General features: G+C 43.9%; 1 protein-coding gene across 1 annotated transcript in view; it reads left to right on the top strand.

Annotated features, from left to right (window-relative positions):
* The window catches only part of LOC126282858 (mite allergen Der f 3-like), a 58,002-nt gene that overhangs the window by 9,065 nt on the left and 22,037 nt on the right, over positions 1 to 26,900 (top strand). The window contains exons 3-5 of the mRNA XM_049982226.1: positions 5,725 to 5,813; positions 13,836 to 13,971; positions 21,347 to 21,463. Of these exons, the coding sequence (XP_049838183.1) occupies positions 5,725 to 5,813; positions 13,836 to 13,971; positions 21,347 to 21,463 (342 nt within the window). The remainder of the gene's footprint in view (positions 1 to 5,724; positions 5,814 to 13,835; positions 13,972 to 21,346; positions 21,464 to 26,900) is intronic.

The following is a 26,900-nucleotide window of genomic DNA, read 5'->3' as shown; positions in this document are numbered from 1 at the left end:
CTCAGGAGCTATAGTGACAGAATGCTTGGTGGAAAATTTGCCAGCTATTGAATAGGAGATTATATACACTCCTGGAAATTGAAATAAGAACACCGTGAATTCATTGTCCCAGGAAGGGGAAACTTTATTGACACATTCCTGGGGTCAGATAAATCACATGATCACACTGACAGACATGCACAATGTCGGCACTAGTACAGTGTATATCCACCTTTCGCAGCAATGCAGGCTGCTATTCTCCCATGGAGACGATCGTAGAGATGCTGGATGTAGTCCTGTGGAACGGCTTGCCATGCCATTTCCACCTGGCGCCTCAGTTGGACCAGCGTTCGTGCTGGACGTGCAGACCGCGTGAGACGACACTTCATCCAGTCCCAAACATGCTCAATGGGGGACAGATCCGGAGCTCTTGCTGGCCATGGTAGTTGACTTACACCTTCTAGAGCACGTTGGGTGGCACGGGATACATGCGGACGTGCATTGTCCTGTTGGAACAGCAAGTTCCCTTGCCGGTCTAGGAATGGTAGAACGATGGGGTCGATGACGGTTTGGATGTACCGTGCACTATTCAGTGTCCCCTCGACGATCACCAGAGGTGTACGGCCAGTGTAGGGGATCGCTCCCCACACCATGATGCCGGATGTTGGCCCTGTGTGCCTCGGTCGTATGCAGTCCTGATTGTGGCGCTCACCTGCACGGCGCCAAACACGCATACGACCATCATTGGCACCAAGGTAGAAGCGACTCTCATCGCTGAAGACGACACGTCTCCATTCGTCCCTCCATTAACGCCTGTCGCGACACCACTGGAGGCGGGCTGCACGATGTTGGGGCGTGAGCGGAAGACGGCCTAACGGTGTGCGGGACCGTAGCCCAGCTTCATGGAGACGGTTGCGAATGGTCCTCGCCGATACCCCAGGAGCAACAGTGTCCCTAATTTGTTGGGAAGTGGCGGTGCGGTCCCCTACGGCACTGCGTAGGATCCTACGGTGTTGGCGTGCATCCGTGCATCGCTGCGGTCCGGTCCCAGGTCGACGGGCACGTGGACCTTCCGGCGACCACTGGCGACAACATCGATGTACTGTTGAGACCTCACGTGTTGAGCGATTCGGCGATACGTCCACCCGGCCTCCCGCATGCCCACTATACGCTCTCGCTCAAAGTCCGTCAACTGCACATACGGTTCACGTCCACGCTGTCGCGGCATGCTACCAGTGTTAAAGACTGCGATGGAGCTCCGTATGCCACGGCAAACTGGCTGACACTGACGGCGGCGGTGCACAAATGCTGCGCAGCTAGCGCCATTCGACGGCCAACACCGCGGTTCCTGGTGTGTCCGCTGTGCCGTGCGTGTGATCATTGCTTGTACAGCCCTCTCGCAGTGTCCGGAGCAAGTATGGTGGGTCTGACACACCGGTGTCAATGTGTTCTTTTTTCCATTTCCAGGAGTGTATGATACCTGAGACAGACTTCGAGCAGACAGAGGAATTGGTTAACATGAGGAGGCCGACTGAGATCGTAAATCTGTGATAACATCAGTGACTTCAGGTTTTATAAATTTAAGAAAGGTTAAAAAACAATTTTGCTTAGCAAGTGTAATGACGAAGAAATTGCAGAGTATTTGAGCATGAAGCATGAGATATCCAGCTCTGAGGATGAAGATTTGAAGCAATACTAGATTAAATTGGTGAGAATTGTACAATACGACTTCCACTAGCATGTGCCGAGCAAGTGAGTGAAGAATAGGAAAGAGCCATATTAGTTCATTTGACATAGATTGATTACAGATTTAAGCGAATAGACTAGTTGACAAACTGAAGCTGAACGAAGCCAAAATGAGCGCAGGGAGAGCAACGCAAGGAGCATTCGGTGAATTACAAAATAGAATTTTACTAACTTATCTGCAAAAACCGTTCCCATTTCGAGAAGTGTGGTCAGCCAGGTACACATAATTATAGCCCTGCATCGCTGATGCCAGTCTGTTGCAGAATTATGGAACACGTGCATACTTATGAATTATGATAATTTTGGAGGATAAAAATCTGCTCCAAAAAAAATCAATACGGATTCCACAAGTAAAGATCCTACGAAACCCGTCATTGTTCGTCCATGAAATAAAGGGTACAGTGGTCTCAAGCACCCTCCCTAGTTGACGCCGTGTTCGTTGACTTCCGGAAAGCATTCTATATACGATGGACGTTCCATAAATAATGCACACTTTTTTTTTTACTTAGAAGTATATTTTTTTCAGTATCTCTTTACAGTCCTTCAGTATAGTCTCGTGCTTCTCTGTGACTGAACTTCAATGCCTGGGTAACTATTATTCCATCCAGGACACCACTTCTGTTCATCTGTCAAACGCCTCTGGTAACAGTGGTGAAAAGGTATTGCGGAAAAAGGTAACGTCACGCATAGGTTTTCTCAACGCCTGGAACAAGTCGAAGTCTGCAGGGAGGACACGGCAACACGTCGCATACGTATTGGTGCAGTTTTTGGGCTACAATATTACCGATATACGGGCGAGCATTGTCGAGGAGAATGAGTAGCCCAGCCTAGAGGAACTCAGGTCGGGCTTTGTGCAGTTCTCTGCGCAAGTTTTCAAGATTCTGTTAGTATACTCCTGGGACACTTGTTCCACATGGAACTCTATTTAACATGGTGATTCCTTGGTGTTCAAAAGCAAAAGTAATCATTTGATTAAGTCTTGATCGAGCGCTCGTCGATAATCTGAATTACTCCACTTAGTGGACTGTGATTGCCACTCCGGTTCAAAGTCTGTAAGCCACGTTTCATCAACAGCGACAGAGGAATCCTTGACCTTCACGGTCGAATCGTTGTTTGAGCAAGGTTGCAATGTCCGGGCGTTTCTGCTGCTCTTCAGCAGTCAAACAATGTGGGATCCATATCGCAGAAGTCTTTCTCTCTTTCAAATCATTTGTCAGCATACGGAACACCGATGTTGGGGGAATTCCCGCGGCTTCAGAGAGTTTCTCACAAGTCGCACTGTGATATTCTTCAAGAGTGTCTGCCGCGAGTTGCACACTGCTTTCATCTGTTGACGTTTCTGGCCTTCCGGGTCTTGGATTATCGTCTATGCTCATACGACAACCACGAAAACAATTAACTCAATGTGAAACTGTACTACAGGCCATTGTAAACTTACCACAAACTTCACTTAACGCGCTATGGATTTCTGTCGTGTTTTTGAAGCGTTAAATTTCGAAATTGATGTACGATCTCCGGTCTTCAACAGTTACAGTACCCGACACCCCTGCAAGGTCCGTTTCTAGCTCAAGCCAATTTTGCGTCAGAGAACACATGGAAAAAACAAAAACACGTGCTTCTTCCTCAACCTCTCTTAGCCGTGATTTATTTTCCAAGAATTTTCCTAAGAATTTATTTACTAGCGATTCATCAAGAACATTAACACATTAAATCACACTATGTAAGCATGGAAGTAGTTGCCAGGAAGTAATTGATGAAATCATAAACAAATTCCTTTTAACAAATGGGAATTTTATTCACTTTAATAGTACCTAAAGGCATTTTCTTAAAGCTAACAGATTTAAAATTATAATCAGAAAACACCCTCTAAATATCAAAATTACAATTTATTCAGAGGCAGAAAGAAACAAGTTTTGATTGTATGAGCTTTCGGGCAGAGAACCTTGCCTCTCCCTTTTCACACGGCCGTAGTTACGACCTCTCACAATAGCCTCTGAAAGACTACACTGGTGCAAATCTGCAACACACCAAATAACTTTAAACTAAGAGTTTTAACAATTTACACAAGCATACAAACTATGTACACCCTTAGGTGGGACTGAAATGGTACAAAACACTAATAATTAAAATATTAACCTTGCCACCGAATGTGCAACTTGATTTTAACTTCTAAGAAAAGTCTAACGGTGAAAGGGTGGCAACTTTACATACTAAAATGATCGTTTAAATAAAAGCCCATGAAATGCAATCTTATATAAAATTCTACAAGGGTGGCCAAACAATAGTTAACATGCTCTACCGTACACCTATACCGTCTCTCAAGATCATAGGCAATAATATCAAAGTTTCCAAAGATCAAAACATATTTCAGGTAATAGGCCGTTAGACTCCAAGCAATAAATTAGTTAACACAGTGAATCCGACAAACATGACAGAGGGAGCTACTAACGTACGGTAGATTGATAGGGAGATTACTGAACAGCCCGAACCGCAGGTTGCTCTAACCCTCCCATACTCCACAAGGGAAAAACGGACCACCCAATTTAGAAACAACCACCTTCCCGCAGGTGGGCAAACGGAGAAGAATGGTGGGACGACCCCCAAGCAAAACGGCTGGTGACCTCACCAAGAAAACAAGAAGAATTTAACAACAGTAAATTAAACAACACTAATCACTTAACTTCTAATAAACTGCGATTGCTCGAGAAGACCTGGCGCAGCACCCCAAATCGCTCTCCCGAACCGTCCGCTGCCAGCCGCTTCAACGGACGCAGGAAGGCTCGCCGATCTCCCGTCTTACGGCGTCGCAGCTCGCACCGGCCAGACTGATGTCGTGGGTTGACCGAGAAGTCACTATCCCTCGCTATACGCCGCGGACCACTGAACCCACGTGGCGACTTCACATGCGCCGACGCTCAAGACAGACAAGTCATCTCGTGTCACAGTGCGCGACCGACCAACCGATCGATCCAACCGCCAATGACCATTGCCTGAGAAACCTCGAGCAGACTGGCGGCCTAACGCGCAGACTCAGATGCAGGAACTAATCCCCGACCGGGTGACCACTCGCTGCGTTCTCTTACAGGCGAAGTGGAACGACTCTCATTTTGCCGGCTTTAAAGGTTGATCCGAACGACAGACATACTAGCACTCCGAACGACAGACAGACACTAACTGCCTAACAAATGCGGACGAGAGACAGACTAGCCAGCTGGGAACGAGAGACTGACCCAGACTGACCCTCTGGCGAGCTCATAACGCCCCTTAAAAGCACATGAACAGGCAACCTTTCCCCTTTCCCACCAGAGGGAGACACCAAAGCTGCGATTGCCACAGCGGCGCCACCGGCAGAAACGGAGGGCGACTGCTTCAGTCTACGTGCTGCGGCCCCCTCTTCAAAACAGCAATTTTTACCCCGGCTCACTCCCAACTACATCTGACGTAATTTTCATTGTTATTGCATCAAACAATGTACAGAAACACCAATCTCTGCATTATTTATGAAATTTCGCTCTTAGTTCAGCACTGCTCTATAGTGAACAAAGTACGAGTTTACCGAGTGCTGGAACATATTGTGATTCAGTTCAGAATTCTACAAACTCAACAAATTGTTGTTAAGGAGACAAAATCGACAGATGTAAGGGTAATTTCGGGAACAGGGGGACAGGCGAAGGTTTATTGCCAGTCTAGTCATTCTTCCCAAGCAGCATTCGCGAATGGAACAGGGGGGGGGGGGGGGGAGATTGATGGTTACACAGGAAGTTCCCTTTGCCACATCATAACGTGCCTCGCGGAATACAGCTCTAGATATTGAAGGCACAAGAAACTAACTCATGGTGACAAAGCTGTAGACAATTGGATTATGGGTAGTGTGTAAGCTTAGGGACTGATGACCTTAGCAGTTAAGTCCCATAAGACTTCACACACATTTTTTTGGATTATGGCACCTCTTTTTTCCTGTTTGAAGCAACTGGGAACTTGTAATACTTTCTGTCTCAGGTGTCGCTGCGGGCCAATGGATATCACCAGTGTGGCGCCTCTATCCTGAACCAGGACTGGGTGGTCACAGCAGCCCACTGCGTCGAAGTGTGAGTAGCTCTTCAAGTACGTAAAATATACGGATTAGGGCCATATTTCCAGGAGGTATCGACCACTAGACGCAGGATGTTGTTGGCCTTACAGTCACCCTTTTTTTCCTTCGTTGTTGCTATTTCATCCCCCCGCCCCATATGGGTAGGAGGTGGGTTGTCGGCAGATACGATTTGCCGCTCTTCAGTCACACAAGAGGAAAATTAAAAAAACGTAATATAAAAACTGATATGGCGTTTGACAAAAATAAAAAAGACAGAACATCAGTTGCGTATGTTAAAATATAAAAGGTCGAGTCGGTCATGAATTAAAATGTAGACACAGATGAATGGAAAACGAGTGTCGCACACGAATATATAAAAGCCGTTGTGTAGCTAATTAAAATACATATGTGGATGAATGAAGATATCAGCGGAAGTAGACTGCCAGGGAAAGGGTGTCAGGGGAACGTAGCATTTACATCTTAGAAGAGGATCTGTAGGTGTTGGTTAAAGAAGGGGTGGGGGAAGAGTGGAGAGGAATATCGTTCTGAATCAAGACTTAGGAAGTCAGTGGAGAAGATTGGAGGGGAAGGGAGCCCTGTTGACGGGTGGGCATGAGGGATCTCCTCAATGTGGGATAGGATGTGGATGGTGGAGAGGTATAGTGTTGGGGGAATGTGGCGGCAGAGGTGCGATACTTATTTTAGTCTGTTGTGGGCTTTCTGTTGAATGGTCAGTAGATGAGGCTTCGATGGTAGTCCGAGGTATTTTATTATGTCACATTCTCCCTTTTTCCAACATTTTTATTTTCCCAAATTGCTGAACCATATCAGTGGCATGCCGTTTCTGAGCATCAGCAAATTGAACATCTCTCGAAAACCCGTCGTTAATCGTATGATTTGTAGAGACTAGAAACACCATAATCGTTGTTAAAGAATTATTGTAACTTGCATAGTATGAGAGTGTGGCGTTTAAAGGCAACGGCACATTGAAGCGTCATCAAAAACGTATTGCTCATGGTTCAATTCGTGATAGTTAAATTTTAGTTGATAACATAGTTACCCGTAAAGCTCTCAGGAACTGTAAGCTGCTACGTATAATCATCAAGCGCTTGTGACCAGGTGAGCGCAAGGAGTGGCGTGACAGATCGTAAGACAAAATGTAATGTGTTGGTTAATAACATCCCATTACGTCCCACCTTTTTATGTTTTACCAACCTTCGTGTTTTCAATAAGTTCTGATACTTCCATATTAGTTTAGTAGGAGTATATATATTATAATATTCGACGTTATGTAAATGTAAGTCAGCTGTTTTGAGGAGTGAGTTTCTTCGACTGGCTTCTTCTGCAGCACAGCGTGAACTACTTGCAGTAAGATATTTTGTCCTCTCTTCTTTCAGTTTTTGTATTTAATGTGTTGTAAAGATTCTGCTACTGAGTATGAACGACCGTAGGGTTTTAGCAAACAGTGAGAATGATGAAATAATTTTAACCTCATATGGAGAACTATTGTAAGGTTGTATAGCACTATTTGTAATGTAACTCTCATAAGCTGACGTTCTCAGTGACTGTACATGGTACTTTCCTTGCGGCCTTGTATCGTGTTCACGGATACTGAAGTTTTTATTTGTGTGTAGTAAAGGTCGAAAAACCTCACTAGCTTGTAGACAATGGAGGAAATGTACGTTTTAATAGAGCTAATATAGGAATTCTACGCACGTAAAACTGTGTTCGCGGAAGGAGACTGGAAAATTTGTTCAGAGATCAAGTAAGAATAATACTGTAGACTGTTCCATTAACCTAAACAAATTCTCCAAGTATACCACCAACACAAAACAGTTATCCGTCTTCGAATCACAACATACAAGAATAAGATAGAAAACAACTGAAATAATTTCCTACTAGTCTCCGCCAGACACTTTTCCGATACACCAAATGTAATCCAGAGATCAGCGAGAAGACCCCAGCCGGGCTGCCGGGGCGGCAGCTATCCACGTCTGCTGGCTGTCGATGAACTGCTGACGCTGACGCTGCCGACATGGGGCCGAGCGCCGGCCTTTATAGCGCTTCCGCGGATGAGTACCTCGGAACTATTTTCCATCACGTGGTTGAGGTGTGAAAATAGTTCCGGGATCTGCAGCGACCTCTTCCTTACGTTTATGTGGGCCGGTAGTGGCCCCTGGTGGCCGCTGGTGTCTTTGCTGTGGTGTTGTTGTTGTCGTTGTTGCTGTGGCCGTTCATCAATATTGCCTGTCGATTGTGTAGTGCTTCGGTGTGTCTGCGAAGGAAGGCAACCCGCGGCTGTAGGCTGTCAGTTTGGTTACTGATACTATAGGCGCCGTGATGTCTGGTGGAGAAGGCCACAGCAACTCTTTTTGTGTTATTTGTTAGCAGTGTATATTACAATCACACAGACGTTGTACAACCAGAAATAGCTATTCTAAGGGGTACTAGTAACCTGATTTTTTTCCATGCTGCCGCACCTGTGGGGCTGCTGAAATTCTTCGCGTATAATAAACCTGACTCAGTGTGATTCAGCTCCACCTACCTATGGGCTGTATGAAATCCACAATTACTTCAAAATTCACTTGCAAGGTTTTCATATTCTCTAGTTCCACAATCTATTAGTTCTACAAAAAAACGAACGGACCTTTTTGTAGGAAATTTAATGTAATTAAATTTTGTGCTGGGACGCGTTTTCGCTGAAGACCACGGTTTTCGAGTTATTCAGTAAGAAACGCGTCTGAACATCACTTTTTTAAGCTTTTCTTGAACAGTTCGAAGTCTACAGCATCTAGCAGAAAATGAACCCTAGTACAAAATTTAATTACATTAAGTATTCTAAAAAAAGCTCCTGTTCATTTCTTCTATAGCACTAATAGTTGGTGCATTGCAAAAGAGAGGACATGCTCATGGTAGTTGAAGGCAATGGGGGTTGCACAAAACCCACATGCAGGGGCTGTGGAAACGCCCTGTGTAGGAGTGACTCAGTTTCACCTACACTGAAAAGACAAAGAAACTGGTAGATATGCCTAACACAGTGCTGGCCCCCTGCGAGCACGCAGACGTGCCTTAACACGACGTGCCATGGACTTGACTAATATCTGAAGTAGTGCTGGAGGAAACTGACACCATGAATCTTGCAGGGCTGTCCATAAATCAGTAAGAGTAGAGGGGCTGGAGATCGCAAGGCATCCCAGATATGCTCAATAAAGCTCATGTCTGGAGAGTTTGGTGGCCAGCGGAGGTGTTTAAATACGTGTTCCTGGATCCACTCTGTATCAATTCTGGGGTGTCACATTGTCTTCCTGGAATTGTCCAAGTCTGTCGGAATGCACAGTGGGCACTAATGAATGCAGCTGATCAGGCAGGACGTTTACGAAAGTGTTACCTGTCAGAATCGTATCTAGACGTATCAGGGGCCCCAAATCACTCCAACGGCACGCGCTCTACACCATTACAGAGCCTCCACCAACTTTAACAGTCCCCTGCTGACATGCAGGGTCCATGGATTTATGAGGTTGTCTCCATACCCGTACACGTCCATCCACTCAATACAATTTGAAACGAAACTCTTCGGAACAGGCAACATGCTGCCATCCATCAAAAGTCCAATGTCGGTGTTGACGGGCCCAGGCGAGATGTAAAGCTTTGTGTCGTACCACCATCAAGAGTAGATGAGTGGGCCTTCGGCTCCTAAAGCCCATGTCGATGATGTTTCGTTCAATGTTCCGCACTCTCATACTCTACGTAGAATCGTATTGGTATCTCTTCGTGTGCAGTGACTCGCCCCCTGTTGACCGATTTCAGTGGCTTTTATATCCCATCTTCACCTTATTGAGACATCAAATATGAACTTAAAGACACCTTCATCTGCTCTATATTGTCATGCAGAAGAACGTGTAACGACGAACACTAACTTCGCTTAACGAAGGTTTATTCAGCACTTGCACATAGAAGAGCGCGGAGCGAACTGCCGCCGGCCAGATCACATACGATATATATACAGTGACAGAGCATTATAGTATAATGATTCTTGACATTTGTGGATACTTCTACAATGTACTCGAACCGAATATAAAAATTAAAATTTCACAGTTTAGGGGAGTTTTGAAGTCACGACCCGCCATGCAACAGTTCAAAATGGCTCTGAGCACTATGGGACTTAACATCTATGGTCATCAGTCCCCTAGAACTACTTAAACCTAACTAACCTAAGGACATCACACAACACCCAGTCATCACGAGGCAGAGAGAATCCCTGACCCCGCCGGGAATCGAAACCAGGAACATGCAACAGTCAAATATCATAACCACTACACCACGCTGACTGTGCTAATCACGAGGGAATCTCCCCGTTGCACCACCCTCAGATTTAGTTATAAGCTGGCACAGTGGATAGGCCTTGACAAACTGAACACAGCAAAAATATAAGCAAATTATACAAACTGAGTAGTCCATGCGTAAGACAGGCAACATCAAGCATAGTATAAGCTCAGAAGCGCAGTGGTCCCGTGGTTAGCGTGAGCATCTGCGGAACGAGAGGTCCTTGGTTCGAGCATTATCTCGAGTGAAATGTTTAATTTTTTTATTTTAAGACAATTATTATCTGTTCGTCCGTCCGAAGCTGCACAGGTACACAGAGCAGTATTGTTTACGTGATCGTGATCGTGTGTCAATTATCAAAGTTCAGGCACTCACACATAATCAACTTCGCTCTCCAAAATTCCAGGACATTTTCAGAATTGCTTGGACATATGCAGGATTTGACGGTCTATACACGGAAAAATCTGAAAACGTTAAAAACATATGTTTTGACAGAACACAGGGAAAACTGTGCGACTGTGAAACTGTTGCATTCATTTGCTGCAGTTTATGTGACAAACTCTTTTCATCACTTTTTTGGAAATGATTATCACATCCACAAGAAAACCTAAATTGGGCAAGGTAGAAGAATCTTTCTACCCTTTCGCCAAGTGTACAATTTAGGTGGGACGACAACATATTCCTGTCATGTGACGCACATGCCGTCACCAGTGTCGTATAGAATATATCAGACGTGTTTTCCTGTGGATGAATCGGTTGACCAATGACCTTGCGATCAAATGTTTTCGATTCCCATTGGAGAGGCATGTCCTTTCGTCTACTTATCGCACGGTTTTGCTGTGCGGTCGCAAAACGCAGACACTAAACTTATTACAGTGAACAGAGACGTCAATGAAGGTAAACTTTTCACTCGAGGGAAGACTTGAACCAAGGACCTCTCGTTCCGCAGCTGCTCACGCTAACCACTTTTTTTTTTTTTTTTTGTTAAATCTCAATTTGTTCTCGATTATTCGGTGCATCTGCTCGGGGCGGACGTCGTAAGACATCCATTTAAGTTCGTTGTTGATCGATTAACTCAGTTTTTTTTTATTACAGAGGGCAGCTAACCCTCTGACCGAACACGCTGAGCTACCGTGCCGGCATCCACTGGACCACAGCGCTCCTGAGCCCACGCTGTCCTTGATGTTGCCTATCTTACGCATGGACTACTCAGTTTGTATATTTTGCTTACTTTTTTCATAGTTCCACACAACTTCTTCCTGTTTTCTCGATTGATCTGTGTTCAGTTTTTCAAGGCCTATCAACAGTGCCAACTTATAACTAAATCTGAGGGGGGTGCGATGGGGAGGTTCCCTTGTCAGTTCGTTCTGCGATAATATTTTGAATCTAATTTATTAATGCTAGCAGTTCCGGAATTTTACTACCACATCTTCAGGCTCCCTGAACAATGTGTAGGAGGAATCTAACCACACTCGCAGTCAAGACTGGTACCCATACGCTTCCAATTCCAATAACACGATCATATCGTTCGTCAGCTGAATACTTTTGGTGAGGGGATCTGAGGATAGCATAATGAAACGCCGAAACTGATCACATTCAAAATGCTGGGGCTGAAGGTGTTTTTACCTTTACATTTTATGCTGAGCAGGCGAAGTCCCTCAACCACGTTGTACAAAGAATACCTTACAGAGACTATTTCTATATCTGTCACTTCGGCGTTCGTGAGACTATTTAAAGGAGAAATTGCAATACCATGTTGCTCAGTGAACATTTTCGGAAAAAGAAGTTTGGTGTTTCGGCATTCTCTCTGTTATCCACCACATAAAATTCGCCACACTTTCATATTTACCGAAACTTAAATTTAAATATGCAATCAGACTCATATTTCATTTAAAAGTCCTTGTCTTTACTTTCACCGGAATGAGAACAACGAGACACTTAATATCAGGATTAGGGATGATGAAGTAAAGGAAGTTAAGGAATTCTGCTGCCTAGCCAACAAAGTAACTCGTGACGGAAGGAGCAAGGAGGACATAAAAAGTAGAATAACACTGCCAAAAGGTCATTTCTGGCCAAGAGAAGTCTGGTTGTATCAAACACAAGCCGTAATTCGAAGAAGAAATTTCTGAGAATGTACGTCTGGAGTACAGTATTATATGGTAGTGGAACATGGGTTGTGGAAAAACCGAAACAAAGCCTGTGACATGTGGCGCTATAGAAGAATTTTGAAGATTATGTGGACTGATAAGATAAGTAATGAGGAGATTCTGCGCAGAATTGGATAGGAAAAGAATATATCGGAAAAATTGGTAAGAACAAGAAGGGACAAGATCATAAGACTTATGTTACGACATAAGGGAAAACGTCCTTGATACTAGGAGGAACTAAAGAGGTTAAAAACTAGACGGAGACGGATAAATATTAGAATACATCCTTCAAATAATTGAGGATATAATAGGTTGCAATTGCTACTCTCAGATGAAGAGGTTGTCGCAGAACAGGATCTCGTGGCGCGACGCATCAAACCAGTGCGGTTTTAAACCATATATTTTTGAATACTTTTTTAGATGTACCCGTTTTGTATGAATTTGCTAGATCTTCATCGACACTTTGTAGAAAAACCCTTTCTCGATAGAGAGAAGTCAGCTGCTTTTCTGAACTTACAATGTAAAATAAGTTAGGAGCAGCACGGATGATTTTAAAAAATTGCAGATTGTAAATTGTCGGATGTGTGTAAGCTTGTCTTAGGCGACAATGGTTTGGTAGATACATGAGACTGATGAGACTGGATTTTTGCAGGTCTGTGTGATGTTTTGCAGGTGCAGAGTTGTCAAGGGGCATCAGAGACAAGAGTATTGTCGTACTAGTTTTTAACCGTACGAAATATTGTTCTAATTTTTACTACTGTCTTATCCATTTTCTTGTGCATGCACAATAGAGTACAAAATAAAACAGAACGTAACTCCGCCTGCAGTAAAGGAAACTACCATCTGACATCCTGGCTCGGGGTCCAATTTGAACTTTTGGTCACCCTCCTAAATGGAAAGATAAATGTCAGTAATCCCACCAAGGTGAGAGTGTAGCACCTTCAGTTTGATGATACGTAGTAATCGTCTGTGGTCTTGACACGAACCGCTGAGTGAAGGACAGTTTATTTGAATAATATCTTTCATCTTGTACAAGGGCAACCGGAAATCCACCGACACACTCTCAGAGGTGATAGTGTGGACCAAAACAAGAAAAAACATTAGCCCTAAAAAGTATAACTTAAGGGCTTTGAGCGCTTTGAGCGCTTTTTCGTCATCGCTAAAATGAAACATATCTCTCCTACTGTACAAGTGGTCACAGCCCTTGAGGTATTCGTTATAGAGCCCATGTTTACCGGATATTGTTTCTTGTTTTGGTCCATACCACCTCCTCCCAAAACACGAGAAGCTAAGAGGTTGGAGGAGAAGTGAAGTGCTTCACCGTATCGAAGATAAACAATGGCTCATAGCTTTTAAAGTATACATTTTAGATGCACTAGGCAATTTTTTTCTTGCTTTGGTCCATACTATCACGGCTGAAAGCTTGTCGGCAGAGATCGGGTCCCCGCCCTGTATAAGCCGACGACACATCTCTCTTAGCGCTGTCCACCTGCAAACAGGTCCGTGTAAAGTTACAGCTACTTCTCTTCTGCAAAGATGTGACGCACTCTTGTTTTTGTCCGCTGTAGTCCCAACACATACGACGTGCTAGCTGGTACCAACATCGTGACCGACGGGGGTACCAAACACACGGTGACAGACATCACTTCTCACCGGGATTACGATCCCAATGATTCCTGGATCAACGACATCGCCGTGCTCAAGGTCAGTATTCAAACTATTATGAAATATGGATTTATGTTGAAAGAACTCAGTAGTATTCGATAGCATTTAAACTATACAGACTCAAAGATTCAGAACAAAAATGAGATGGGGAAGAATCGAGGCTAAGAAGGTTACTGTGGTTCTGCACAAGCGACGAAAGGACATTGACAGGATTCCACAAGTCAGGAAGGCGTAGAAGACTGTCACGAAGAAGGTTGAAAGTGTGCCATAATATTGATACTGAAAGTGATAGTATCCTCATTACTATCGTTTTCCTTCCAAAAACCTCCGTTCTGTGTTTAGAACTCGACATCGAAAAACTGTTCACAAAGTATGGTCAAATCGAGAGACTCACGTACTTCAAGCACCTAGGCGAGATACTTGAACCTACTGAGAGGGAAAAGATAACACACATACAGAAACTCAAGAGGGCCTATATCCAGTTCCACACGTTGGCAGACAACCCGAATGTTGTTTATCCAGTCGTCTGAGACAGCGCGGATTTTCAGCTGGCCAACAGCGAGTACTGTGTGAATTCATTTGAACATGGTTTGTAAACGATGATTCGTCCAGTTGGGTTATCTCCTTACTATTTTTATTTTTTAGTGCGAAACGTTAACCGAACACGCCACGGAGACTAAACTTGTGGATTTTCGGCAGCTGAGACTTAAACAAAAGGTACATCAATATCATTGTAAACATCGCCTTGATATGTTACAGAAACGAGTCATGCGAACTAAATTCTGCTTATTATTATTAAACACTGCTAGCTAGTTTTCTCCTTAATCGTCGACGTACATGCATCACGTAATTTTATTCTTATCACACACGCCTGCGATATTAATGCGTCGACCGGCAACAACATTGTAATTTTTATTAAAATACCGCACCAACGATCGCTATCTTTCTTTATTTTTCTGTAGTGTCTGGAAACTAAATCCATTAATAAAGATTTCGTAAATTTGAAGTCATGTTCTTGGATATCAAGCTTTTGATTTTGAGATTTTTATTTTCTTTTAAATTAAACCACTTTTCAATGAGGAAATTTAATACAGTTCTTTAATAATGAATCCTACATAGGTTCGTAATGAAAATTCTTTTTATTTAAGATTGAAATGTCAGACTGAGCTAAAAGGATAACACATCGCTAAGTAATTCAGGGATAAAATTGTTCATTGCTGCGTTCTTATTATAAATTCATCTTCTTTAAACAAAAAATTACATTTATTACTTGTTTCACATACATTTGTGATGTAGCTCTCAGAGGTATAAAATACTCCTATTTCCACTTCTACCTACAGACTTTGCCTTGTGGCTGCCGTACAAAATAATACAAAATGAGCTTTAATCGAAGGTGTCACTTTTTCCCTACCAAACAAAAGTTTACTATTCCATTCCATCACGATCTGACAACACAGGCCGGCCAAAGTGGCCGAGCGTTTCTACGCGCTTCAGTCTGGAACCGCGCGACAGCTACGGTCGCAGGTTCGAATCCTGCCGCGGGCATGGATGTGTGTGATGTCCTTAGGTTGGTTAAGTTTAAGTAGTTATAAGTTCTAGGGGACTGATGACCTCAGATGTTGAGTCCCATCGTGCTCAGAGCCATTTGAACAATTTGTCTACACAGACCTCACCGCAAACCTACACTACACGAGTTGATCAGCTCAGATGCTACCCACTCAAACTTGGGACAGAAGAAGCGTTTTATTTTGTATATGATACCAAAATGATTCGCATGAGAGATTCTTCACTGAAAATACATATTCTCTAGACATTAGTCAGCAGGCAACTCTCTCAACTTTAAATCGGTCTCAAGACGATCAAACATATTGTGGCATATTATTGAAGACTAGACTGCTCAGTAATGGTATCAGTTATATTTTCAATACTACTGTGGTTCAATAATTCTGTGGTTCAGGATATTGGGCGTTACAGACGTTACTTCTGTGATCATTACTTTACTTTGCTGCTGGCAGAAATGAATGTAGATGAAAAATTGCTTCCCGAAGCGTCAGAAATCACTCATGAAAAATTGTTGAGAGAACTGAAGTTGATTAAAAAAACATAAATTTTTGTGAGTTGATGGCCCAACATTTGATAAATTACTGGAAATGGTTCTTCCCATACACTGGCGACCTCATACATAGGCACTTGCTTGTCCTCCCTTCCCTCCACCAGGTAAATATCTGTGGGCGCCCGTATCCCCATCAACAAAAAAAAAAACAAAGTAGTACAATGACACACAGTTTTATCAAGTTATCTCTTATCTATTACGCTAGAATACCTTGCCACTGGCAAATCTTTTGAAGACTTGAAGTTTATAAGTGTAGTTTCACGGTACACTATTTGAGTAATAGTTATGTAAACGTGTTGTGCAACAGTATGTGAATTAAAGGATTATACACTCCTGGAAATTGAAATAAGAACACCGTGAATTCATTGTCCCAGGAAGGGGAAACTTTATTGACACATTCCTGGGGTCAGATACATCACATGATCACACTGACAGAACCGCAGGCACATAGACACAGGCAACAGAGCATGCGCAATGTCGGCACTAGTACAGTGTATATCCACCTTTCGCAGCAATGCAGGCTGCTATTCTCCCATGGAGACGATCGTAGAGATGCTGGATGTAGTCCTGTGGAACGGCTTGCCATGCCATTTCCACCTGGCGCCTCAGTTGGACCAGCGTTCGTGCTGGACGTGCAGACCGCGTGAGACGACGCTTCATCCAGTCCCAAACATGCTTAATGGGGGACAGATCCGGAGATCTTGCTGGCCAGGGTAGTTGTCTTACACCTTCTAGAGCACGTTGGGTGGCACGGGATACATGCGGACGTGCATTGTCCTGTTGGAACAGCAGGTTCCCTTGCCGGTCTAGGAATGGTAGAACGATGGGTTCGATGACGGTTTGGATGTACCGTGTACTATTCAGTGTCCCCTCGACGATCCCAAGAGGTGTACGGCCAGTGTAGGAGATCGCTCCCCACACCATGATGCCGGGTGTTGGCCCTGTGTGCCTCGGTCGTATGCAGTCCTGATTGTGGCGCTCACCTGCACGGCGCCAAACACGCATTCGACCATCATTGGCACCAAGGCAGAAGCGACTCTCATCGCTGAAAACGACACGTCTCCATTCGTCCCTCCATTCACGCCTGTCGCGACACCACTGGAGGCGGGCTGCACGATGTTGGGGCGTGAGCGGAAGACGGCCTAACGGTGTGCGGGACCGTAGCCCAGCTTCATGGAGACGGTTGCGAATGGTCCTCGCCGATACCCCAGGAGCAACAGTGTCCCTAATGTGCTGGGAAGTGGCGGTGCGGTCCCCTACGGCACTGCGTAGGATCCTACGGTCTTGGCGTGCATCCGTGCGTCGCTGCGGTCCGGTCCCAGGTCGACGGGCACGTGCACCTTCCGCCGACCATTGGCGACAACATCGATGTACTGTGGAGAACTCACGCCCCACGTGTTGAGCAATTCGGCGGTACGTCCACCCGGCCTCCCGCATGCCCACTATACGCTCTCGCTCAAAGTCCGTCAACTGCACATACGGTTCACGTCCACGCTGCTACCAGTGTTAAAGACTGCGATGGAGCTCCGTATGCCACGGCAAACTGGCTGACACTGACGGCGGCGGTGCACAAATGCTGAGCAGCTAGCGCCATTCGACGGCCAACACCGCGGTTCCTGGTGTGTCCGCTGTGCTGTGCGTGTGATCATTGCTTGTACAGCCCTCTCGCAGTGTCCGGAGCAAGTATGGTGGGTCTGACACACCGGTGTCAATTTGTTCTTTTTTTCATTTCCAGGAGTGTATTTGGGTAGTAATGTATACACACACATAAATATCTATACATAGTTTCATTCATAACTTTGAACTAAATAATTTTTTTGAAAAACATCTTCCTCCCTGGCCGTTCCCTTTATTTTCTAAGCTACAAATCATACGGTTCATCATTCTTAAAACAAACTTATGTTTTTGTACTCATTCGCCCTATCGCGCAAGGCCAGGAATGATTTCTACATTCTGATATACTCTAATATAACGCTCTTTTGTCTCGTTTTGAACTCATTTCCCACACAATAAAAAATATAACCTAACCCAACCCTCTTTGGTCTATGTTGTACATGAGAGACTGTCAAGGATCGTGTCAATATTGCCCACAGACGGACAATAACTCTGGGCAGAGGAAACATTTTATGTTCTCAGTATTACAGCACAACCTCTCAGTTTCACTCCTGTACGTCCAGTATTATTGCACGTCAGGAGGTAACGCAGAACAGCATTGACTATCTATGGGGCGTTTTAAGTAGGCTAAATTGAACATCGCTTCGACCCTTCTACGGCAATCCATTTCATTACCTCAGACTAATAGCGCACCAGTTGTGACTAAATTTTATGATTTACGCAGTAATCTGGTCTATAGTCGCCGATCTCTGGAGTTGTGGTGGTTGTTTACTTTTCTGTTTTTGCCACCAGATATACCCCCTCTGTTGACGATGTGCTCTTAGCTCCCATCATTGCTACTAGACGTCACTCTAAACGCCAATAAATACAGAACAGAAAATACGCATATTACACACTAATCCTTACTATAAACACTATTCACTGTTTTTGGGCACTGACTTCGATTTGAACTCCCAGTGCTATTTGTTTACAGTAGAGGCTTTCCCTTCGAAAAAATGTTACGTTTATTTTTTAGACGTTACAGTCTTTACACAAATTCTCACATAGAAATGCTGTATCACTGTGCAATTTTCGTAGGACTTTTCCGAAAGTCAGCCATGTGAACCTCTTGATAGAGCTAGATGTGGAAAAGATGAAATGCGGCTGAATGTGCAATTCACAGAATATTCCGTTTCATGGTCCCGCCCGAACATTTACGCTGTCTTATAGTGGCAAGTTGAGTGGGTGTTACAGCAGCAAAAGCGGTCATTGAATTTCTCTCTTCAGTTACTGTTCATTGTCGTAGGTGTATTTTACTCTTCAAGTATCTTTCGCCTTGAAATATTTTATAATATTTGCAAACAGACCGTAACAACATGACACATTCAGGACAGCTTCCACTATTCAGTCACACTGCAGGGCTAACAGTTTGACGACATTTGGCGACAAACGAAGGCCAGATTCACTCTTTGTCTGTTGTGTAGATTGCGAGAGTCTGAATAGCTAGCAGCTACACTAGCAAGTTTCCTGATCGACAGAAGAGCAGAGCAGAGGTAATCACACCAACTGTGCCTCCGCTACGAGACTGCTTTTATTTGGTATGCTAGGAAACGCGTTTGTGGCAGCTCTTCTCCTGCCGGCAGAACACTCGTTTGTGGCGCTACTGCATTGCTACTATTTTATCAAGTTCAGCACTTGATATGTCACTGAAATTCCCTTCAAAGACTCTCTTCGGTATGAGACAAAGAAATATATAGCTGTTTTCTGAAATAATTTCTACTGCTTTAGTTATTTTCTACTAATATTTCTTAGCACAGTGTGTTACGGCAGCTTGCTGCCATAATCGGGTACATTGCGTTACGCCTATGTTAATCTGAAGTGTGACGATAATTATTTACTGAGCGCGTCATTGAGATTATGTACTGCAATTCAACCGTGTAGAGGAATATTCATTACTTCAACGTATAGCTTAGGGAAGCTGTGTGTTCAAATTATTTCTTTTATGCCTTTACTTACATATTTTCTGGAAATTTACTTGTCTGGCATCCAGAGCACGGCAATAATCCCACAAATATCACTCAAAACATTCACATGTAGATACTTATATTACAAAGACTCCTAACTGCTAAGATAAACTTATTGAAGTCACTAAGCTACTACAGCAATGAAAATACAGTCCTTTTTATAGAAGCATATTTATTTTATGGCACACATAAGGCAATACAAATGATCAGTAATATTGAGGAAAAAATTTTAGATGACTCTTTATATTAATGAAACAAGCATTCCACACTGGAGAAATTTTTGAAGAAACTTTTATTGTTACTTTCTGTCTTATCGTTTAGCAACCTGCAACCATGAATTGTTCCTGTTTTAAATAATATTTCGATATCTTTACTACGTTTCATATACAGCGAAAACCAAGTGAGGCCATGATCAAATCCAGGAACTATTGAAAAGTGCTCTCTTTATTTCGATTAATAAAACTAGTGATAAAATTTGGAGTTGAAAGAACAGAGGGTCAGGCAAATGTCCAACCTAGTAGAATTTTTGGATCACTAGCGCGCCTAATGGGTAATTACACATCGTTCTATTTTCATCCTCTGGTCAACATGGCTGTATAATTGTTAGATTTTAACTAGTTTCCTATCAGTTGTAGATAACTACAAAATATGACAACAATTGCAAATAAATCAATAAAACTGGAACTCTAGTAATGAAAACAAGCATTTTTGATTGCGAATGCATAAAATGTATTTTATTCAGTAAAGCTGAATTCATTAGTTTGTGATGGTCTCACATTAATAAAGATAAATTGAAACAGTTTTGATAAGAGCACTACGTAAGCAAGATCCATGTATGTGTGTAACAAAGCTAGCAGTACCCCTGATCTGAATAAAGTGTGCTCCAGTGCAAAGCGAACATTACACATAGGTACTAAAAGTCAGGAAGCATCTAACTCTCATTGTAAAGCGGTAATAAAACCGTCCAACGATATATCTTTAGTTTCATTTTAGTGCTGCTAGCTCACAAGAAATAAAGAGGATTTACAACCTGCAGCACATTCCAACACACACTGCTAAAAGTAACGTGTCAGCTCACTTTCTAAAAGCCACGGAAATATAAAGTTCTCACAAATAACCAACAACTGTCACGTGTGAACGATGAAATAAGTTAAAGAGTTTAAGGTATAGTAAAAAACTTAGTCTTACACTTGCGGCACAGCTGATACACCATACGGAATCTATCTTCAGTAGTGCTTGTTCTGAACTTATCACCCAAACAGCGACAACAGCTTTATAATAATTATATATGTTATAATAATTTTCTTTAATAAAAGAGTTCCTAACACTTAAATTTTGTTAGTTAGCAAAAAAATGGTTCAAATGGCTCTGAGCACTATGGGACTTAACTTCTGAGGTCATCAGTCCCCTAGAATTTAGAACTACGTAAACCTAACTAACCTAAGGACAACACATACATCCATTCCCGAGGCAGGATTCGAACCTGCGACCCTAGCGATCGCGTAGTTCCAGATTGTAGCGCCTAGAACCGCTCGGCAACATCGGCCGGCTATTAGTTAGCAAAACTCATCTATTACGTTTAGTGTCTAATTCCCTCAGCATCGTCTGCTCTACGGATTACATACCATTAACGATGTTTACAAAATAACTTTATAAAGAACATGTTATGTTCATGTCTCTGCAGGTGTCGCCAGCTTTTCCAATTGACGGCGTCACTGTGGCACCAATACAGCTGCCAGAACAGGGGGAGCAGGTTCCAGATGGCGCCAACGTCATCGTCATCGGCTGGGGAGACCTCTGGGTAAGAGCTGTCCGCCTAATTTCTATTTTCTGCAGTCAACGTCTCACAAAAGTCAGTACTTTCAACGTGTAGATTCCCACTTTGGAGGTGTCGCTCTGCAACTTAGACAGCGCTATTCTTCTTGCAAACAGTAGATGCAGGTGAACAAGTAGATGCTTCTTTGCTGGATCTATATTATGTTACAAAAAGGTACGGCCAAACTTTCAGGAAACATTCCTTACACACAAAGAAAGAAAATATGTTATGTTGACATGTGTCCGAAAACGCTTACTTTCCATATTAGAGCTCATTTTATTACTTCTCCTCTTATCACATTAATCATGGAATGGGAACACACAGCAACAGAACGTACCAGCGTGACTTCAAACACTTTGTTACAGGAAATGTTCAAAATGTTCTCCGTTATCGAGGATACATGCATCCACCCTCCGTCGCATGGAATCCACGATGCGCTGATGCAACCCTGGAGAATGGCGTATTGTATCACAGCTGTCCACAATACGAGCACGAAGAGTCTCTACATTTGGTACCGTGGTTGCGTAGACAAGAGCTTTGAAATGCCCCCATAAATGAAAGTCAAGAGGGTTGAGGTCAGGAGGGCGTGGAGGCTATAGAATTGGTCCGCCTCTACCAATCCATCGGTCACCGAATCTGTTGTTGAGAAGCGTACGAACACTTCGACTGAAATGTGCAGGAGCTCCATCGTGCATGCACCACATGTTGTGCCGTACTTGTAAAGGCACATCTTCTAGCAGCATAGGTAGAGTATCCCGTATGAAATCATGATAACGTGCTCCATTGAGCGTAGGTGGAAGAACATGGGGCCCAATCAAGACATCACCGACAATGCCTGCCCTAACGTTCACAGACAATCTGTGTTGATGACGGATTCTCGTCAGCCCACAAGTGTTGATTGTGAAAATTTACAATTTGATCACGATGGAATGAAGCCTCATCCGTAAAGAGAACATTTGCACTGAAATGAGGATTGACACATTGTTGGATGAACCATTCCAAAAGTGTACCCGTGGAGGCGAATCAGCTGCTGATAGTGGCTGCACACGCTGTACATAGTACGAAACAACTGGTTCTCCCATAGCACTCTCCATACAGTGACGTGGTCAACGTTACCTTGTACAGCAGCAACTTCTCTGACGCTGACATTAGCGTTATCGTCAACAGCACGAAGAATTGCCTCATCCATTGCAGATGTGCTTTTCGTTCTAGGTCTTCCCCAGTCGCGAGTCATAGGCTGGTAGGTTCCGTGCTCCCTAAGACGCCGATCAATTGCTTCGAACGTCTTCCTGTCGGGACACCTTCGTTCTGAAAATCTGTCTCGATACAAACGTACCGCGCCACGGCTATTGCCCAGTGCTAATCCAGACATCAAATTGACATCTGACAACTCCGCATTTATAAACATTGCACTGACTGCAAAACCACGTTCGTGATGAACACCAACCTGTTGATGCTACGTACTGATGTGCTGGATGCTAGTACTGTAGAGCAATGAGTCGCATGTCAACACAAGCACCGAAGTCAACATTACCTTCCTCCAATTCGGCCAACTGGCGGTGACTCGAGGAAGTACAGTACATACTGACGAAACTAAAATGAGCTCAAACATGGAAATTAAGCGTTTCCGGACACATGTCCACATAACATCTTTTCTTTATTTGTGTGTGAGGAATGTTTCCTGAAAGTTTGGCCGTACCTTTTTGTAACACCCTGTATAATAGTTGTTCGACATGGCTAATAACGAAGATACCATCACTCTGAGTTCTTCTTAGTTACGGTTTGAGTTCGAGATATGATTGACTAATAGAAGTCAGGACCATTAGATTCTCTACTGACAATAGTGTAATTGATCAATAGTAGGAAAGTGCAGAGAACAGGATGTCCATATAGTGCAACAAATCACAGATCTAATAAATGCAGATGAACATAAGAGACTGATCATAAGAATGGAAAGCAACTTAGTGGTAGTCGATTACAAGATTAGTGATTGACTTCTGGAGTTCATCGCATCATTTACATATTTATGGCTAAGAGTAAGAATCAGTATGAACTGGGAGGATCACGAGTAACCAATAGCAGGAAAGGCGACTAAGAGACAGATGTATTGGAAGAGCAATCTGGACTACTGCTGCAGTGTCTGCAGTCCTTATCAAGTAGGCTTGAAGAGAGACTTCGGTTGAAGTCGGAGCCGTGTGGCTATAACTGTATCAGCTTGGTACAGACCATACAAAAGTGTAGCAGAGATGAGTCTTTCAGAATAAGGTACTGAGGGAACGAGTGGATGACGCCTCTGCATGATGTAAGGAATCATCTGGAAGCGGCCGTGGCGCTAAGAAAACATGATTATTCAGTGGATTGTTTATTGTGATAACTGTACAAAGAGTGGTGCACTGTTGGCCATAGTTGCCTCCTGCCCTCGCCACGGACAGATTCTCAGTGTCTGACGCTGCACCAGTCCTTGGACCACCGCACCTGCGATGTGGTGTAGGTGGCAGGCGTTCAGACTCGTACAGCCGGCTTGGTAGGCCCCACACCCAGAAGCGCTTAGGCGTACCAGACGGTGGTTCGCCAGGAACTCTAGTCGCCATCTTCCGTCCCACACTCTGAGAGTACTGCACTGCCGCTGGTAGTTCATCAGATCTCCCATCAGCTGTGGTACAGCATGAAGTTCGCCAGTGGAGTTCAGCTCTGTGCACTCAGCGTCTGGCTGGTACGGTGCTGCCTGATCTGAGACAAGACTTACCAAAACAACCTGATCACGGCATGGAATATCGTACCCGGACTCCATCGTTCCCATTGACTTGAACCGTTCTCCTCTACTTGGAGCTGGGGCTCCGGTATTTAAAGAGCTCTCGGTAGTTCTGTGACGAGAGGTTTACTAGCGATGACCCCCTGGGTCTCGTTTTCTGCAACGCTAGCTTTAAGTCTCTCTTAGCAGCTAGTTAAATTGGTCTCCGAACGTTTCTCCTAGCCATGTCTATTGCTTCTTGCTGCATCAAGCCTCGCGAAAGAGAGTGAGTGTTATTTTTCTTAGTCGCTGACCTTTTCTATACTACTAGCCATTAAAATTGCTACACCACGAAGATGAAGTTCCACAGACGCGAAATTTAGCCGACAGGAAAAAGATGCTGTGATATGCAAATTATTAGCTTTTCAGAGCATTCACACAAGGTTTGCGCCGGTGGCAACACCTACAACGTGCTGACATGAGGAAAGTTTCCAACCGATTTCTCATACACAAACAGCAGTTGACCGGCGTTACCTGATGAAACGTTGTTGTGATGCCTCGTGTAAGAGGAGAAATGCGTACCATCAAAATTCCGACTTTGATAAAGATTGGATTGTAGCTTATCGCGATTGCGGTTTATCATATCGCGACATTGCTGCCCGCATTGGTCGAGGTCCAATGGAATGCGTTGGTTCAGGAGGGTAATACGGAACGCCGTGCTGGATCCCAACGGCCTCGTATCACTAACAGTTGAGATGACAGGCATCTTATCCGCGTGGTTGTAACGGTTCGTGCAGCCGTGTCTCGATCCCTGAGTCAACAGATGGGGACGTTTTCAAGACAACAACCATCTGCACGAACAGTTCGACGACGTTTGCAGCAACATGGACTATCAGCTCGGAGATCATGGCTGCGGCTACCCTTGACGCTGCATCACAGACAGGAGCGCCTGCGATGGTGTACTCAACGACGAACCTGGGTGCACGAATGGCAAAACGTCATTTTTTCGGATGAATCCAGGTTCTGTTTACAACATCATGATGGTCGCATCCGTGTATGGCGACATCGCGGTGAACGCACTTTGGAAGCGTGTATTCGTCATTGCCATAGTGGCGTATCAGCCGGCGTGACGGTATGGGGTGCCTTTGGTTACACGTTTCGGTCACCTCTTGTTCGCATTGAGGGTACTTTGAACGGTGGACGTTACATTTCAGATGTGTTACGACCCGTGGCTTTACCCTTCTTTTGATCCCTGCGAAACCCTACATTTCAGCAGGATAATGGCCGACCGCATATTGCAGGTCCTGTACGTGTTTTTCTGGCTACAGAAAATGTTCAACTGCTGCCATGACCAGCACAGTCTTCAGATCTCTCGCCAATTGAAAACGTCTGGTCAATGGTGGCCGAGCAACTGGCTCGTCACAATACGCCAGTCACTACTCTTGATGAACTGTGGTATCGTGTGGAAGCTGCATGGGCAGCTGTACCTGTACACGCCATCCAAGCTTTGTGTGACACAATGCCCAGGCGTATCAAGGCCGTTATTACGGCCAGAGTTGGTTGTTGTGTGTACTGATTTCGTAGGGTCTATGCACCCAAACTGCGTGAAAATATAATCACATGTCAGTTCTACTATAATATATTTGTCCAATGAATACCCGTTTATCATCTGCATTTCTTCTTGGTGTAGCAATTTTAATGGCCAGTAGAGTATTTCGCGCTGCGTGTGCTCTCTCTCACTTAGCTCCCGCAGAGTTGCAGTCTGTGCTGCCCACGTGTCATGGTGCTTCCTTATCCGCCGCTAATCGTGGCGTAACCAGCCTATCTAACGACGAGGTGGTGGAACTCCGTTAAAAATTTTACAACTTGTAACCCGTGTTACCCTGTGCCGTAACACATCCCTCACCCTTTGTTGAAATTCGTCTCGAATTTTCATCTTCGCTAGTTTTTAATTAGCCTATGCATTCTTAGACTTTAATTTACATTTCTCTTTGCGCTAATTAGAATGGAATATTGAATCTTAGTTGATTCTGCTATGGTTATCTAATTACAGTGTTGTGTTTTCTGCATCCATCTTATGACAAGGTTGCATCCATTTTACTAGTATTTGGTGGTTCGATAGCTCACTTGAGTGTACCATCTTACGTTTGAGACAGAAGTAGATTGAACAAATAAATATCAGAACCTGGATTACGCTCATGGTTGAAAAACTGTAAATAACTGTCTTCTGCCTATGCTTTTCATGATACCGTTTCACATGCTGAAATATTTGGTTTCCTGAGATTTGCTGACTTTCAGAATTTGTCAAGTTGTCCATCGACTGTAACAAAGTTGAATCCAACGAGTTGTCGATAAAAGTTAGGTTTTGGTGGGATATAATGTGTAGGGCTTTCTCTGGCCAACACAACGTTGTTCTGGACACTTTAATTAGTGTTGTACCCATAATGATAGCTGGAAGGTGAAACTGTCTTCCTGCTACCTTGCATCTAGTTTCATTTATTAGCAGTCCGTTACCTTGCAATTCTAGTCGCATAATTCCTGTAGGTCTTCCATTTTCGTTACAAATAATCATTACTGTTTCTGATGCAGACAGTGGTCTCCCACTCTTTGGAATTCCGTTTGTGGCGCTAAAACTTTTTTTCTCCCTCTCTGCCGCTTCTAACTTCCCTAAAACAATGGTATTCCACATGA

The sequence above is a fragment of the Schistocerca gregaria genome, chromosome 1, assembly GCF_023897955.1.
Source record: "Schistocerca gregaria isolate iqSchGreg1 chromosome 1, iqSchGreg1.2, whole genome shotgun sequence".
In the NCBI taxonomy this organism is placed as follows: domain Eukaryota; kingdom Metazoa; phylum Arthropoda; class Insecta; order Orthoptera; family Acrididae; genus Schistocerca; species Schistocerca gregaria.
Note: the sequence above shows the minus strand (reverse complement) of the source record. Positions and strands in the feature narration are given on the sequence as shown.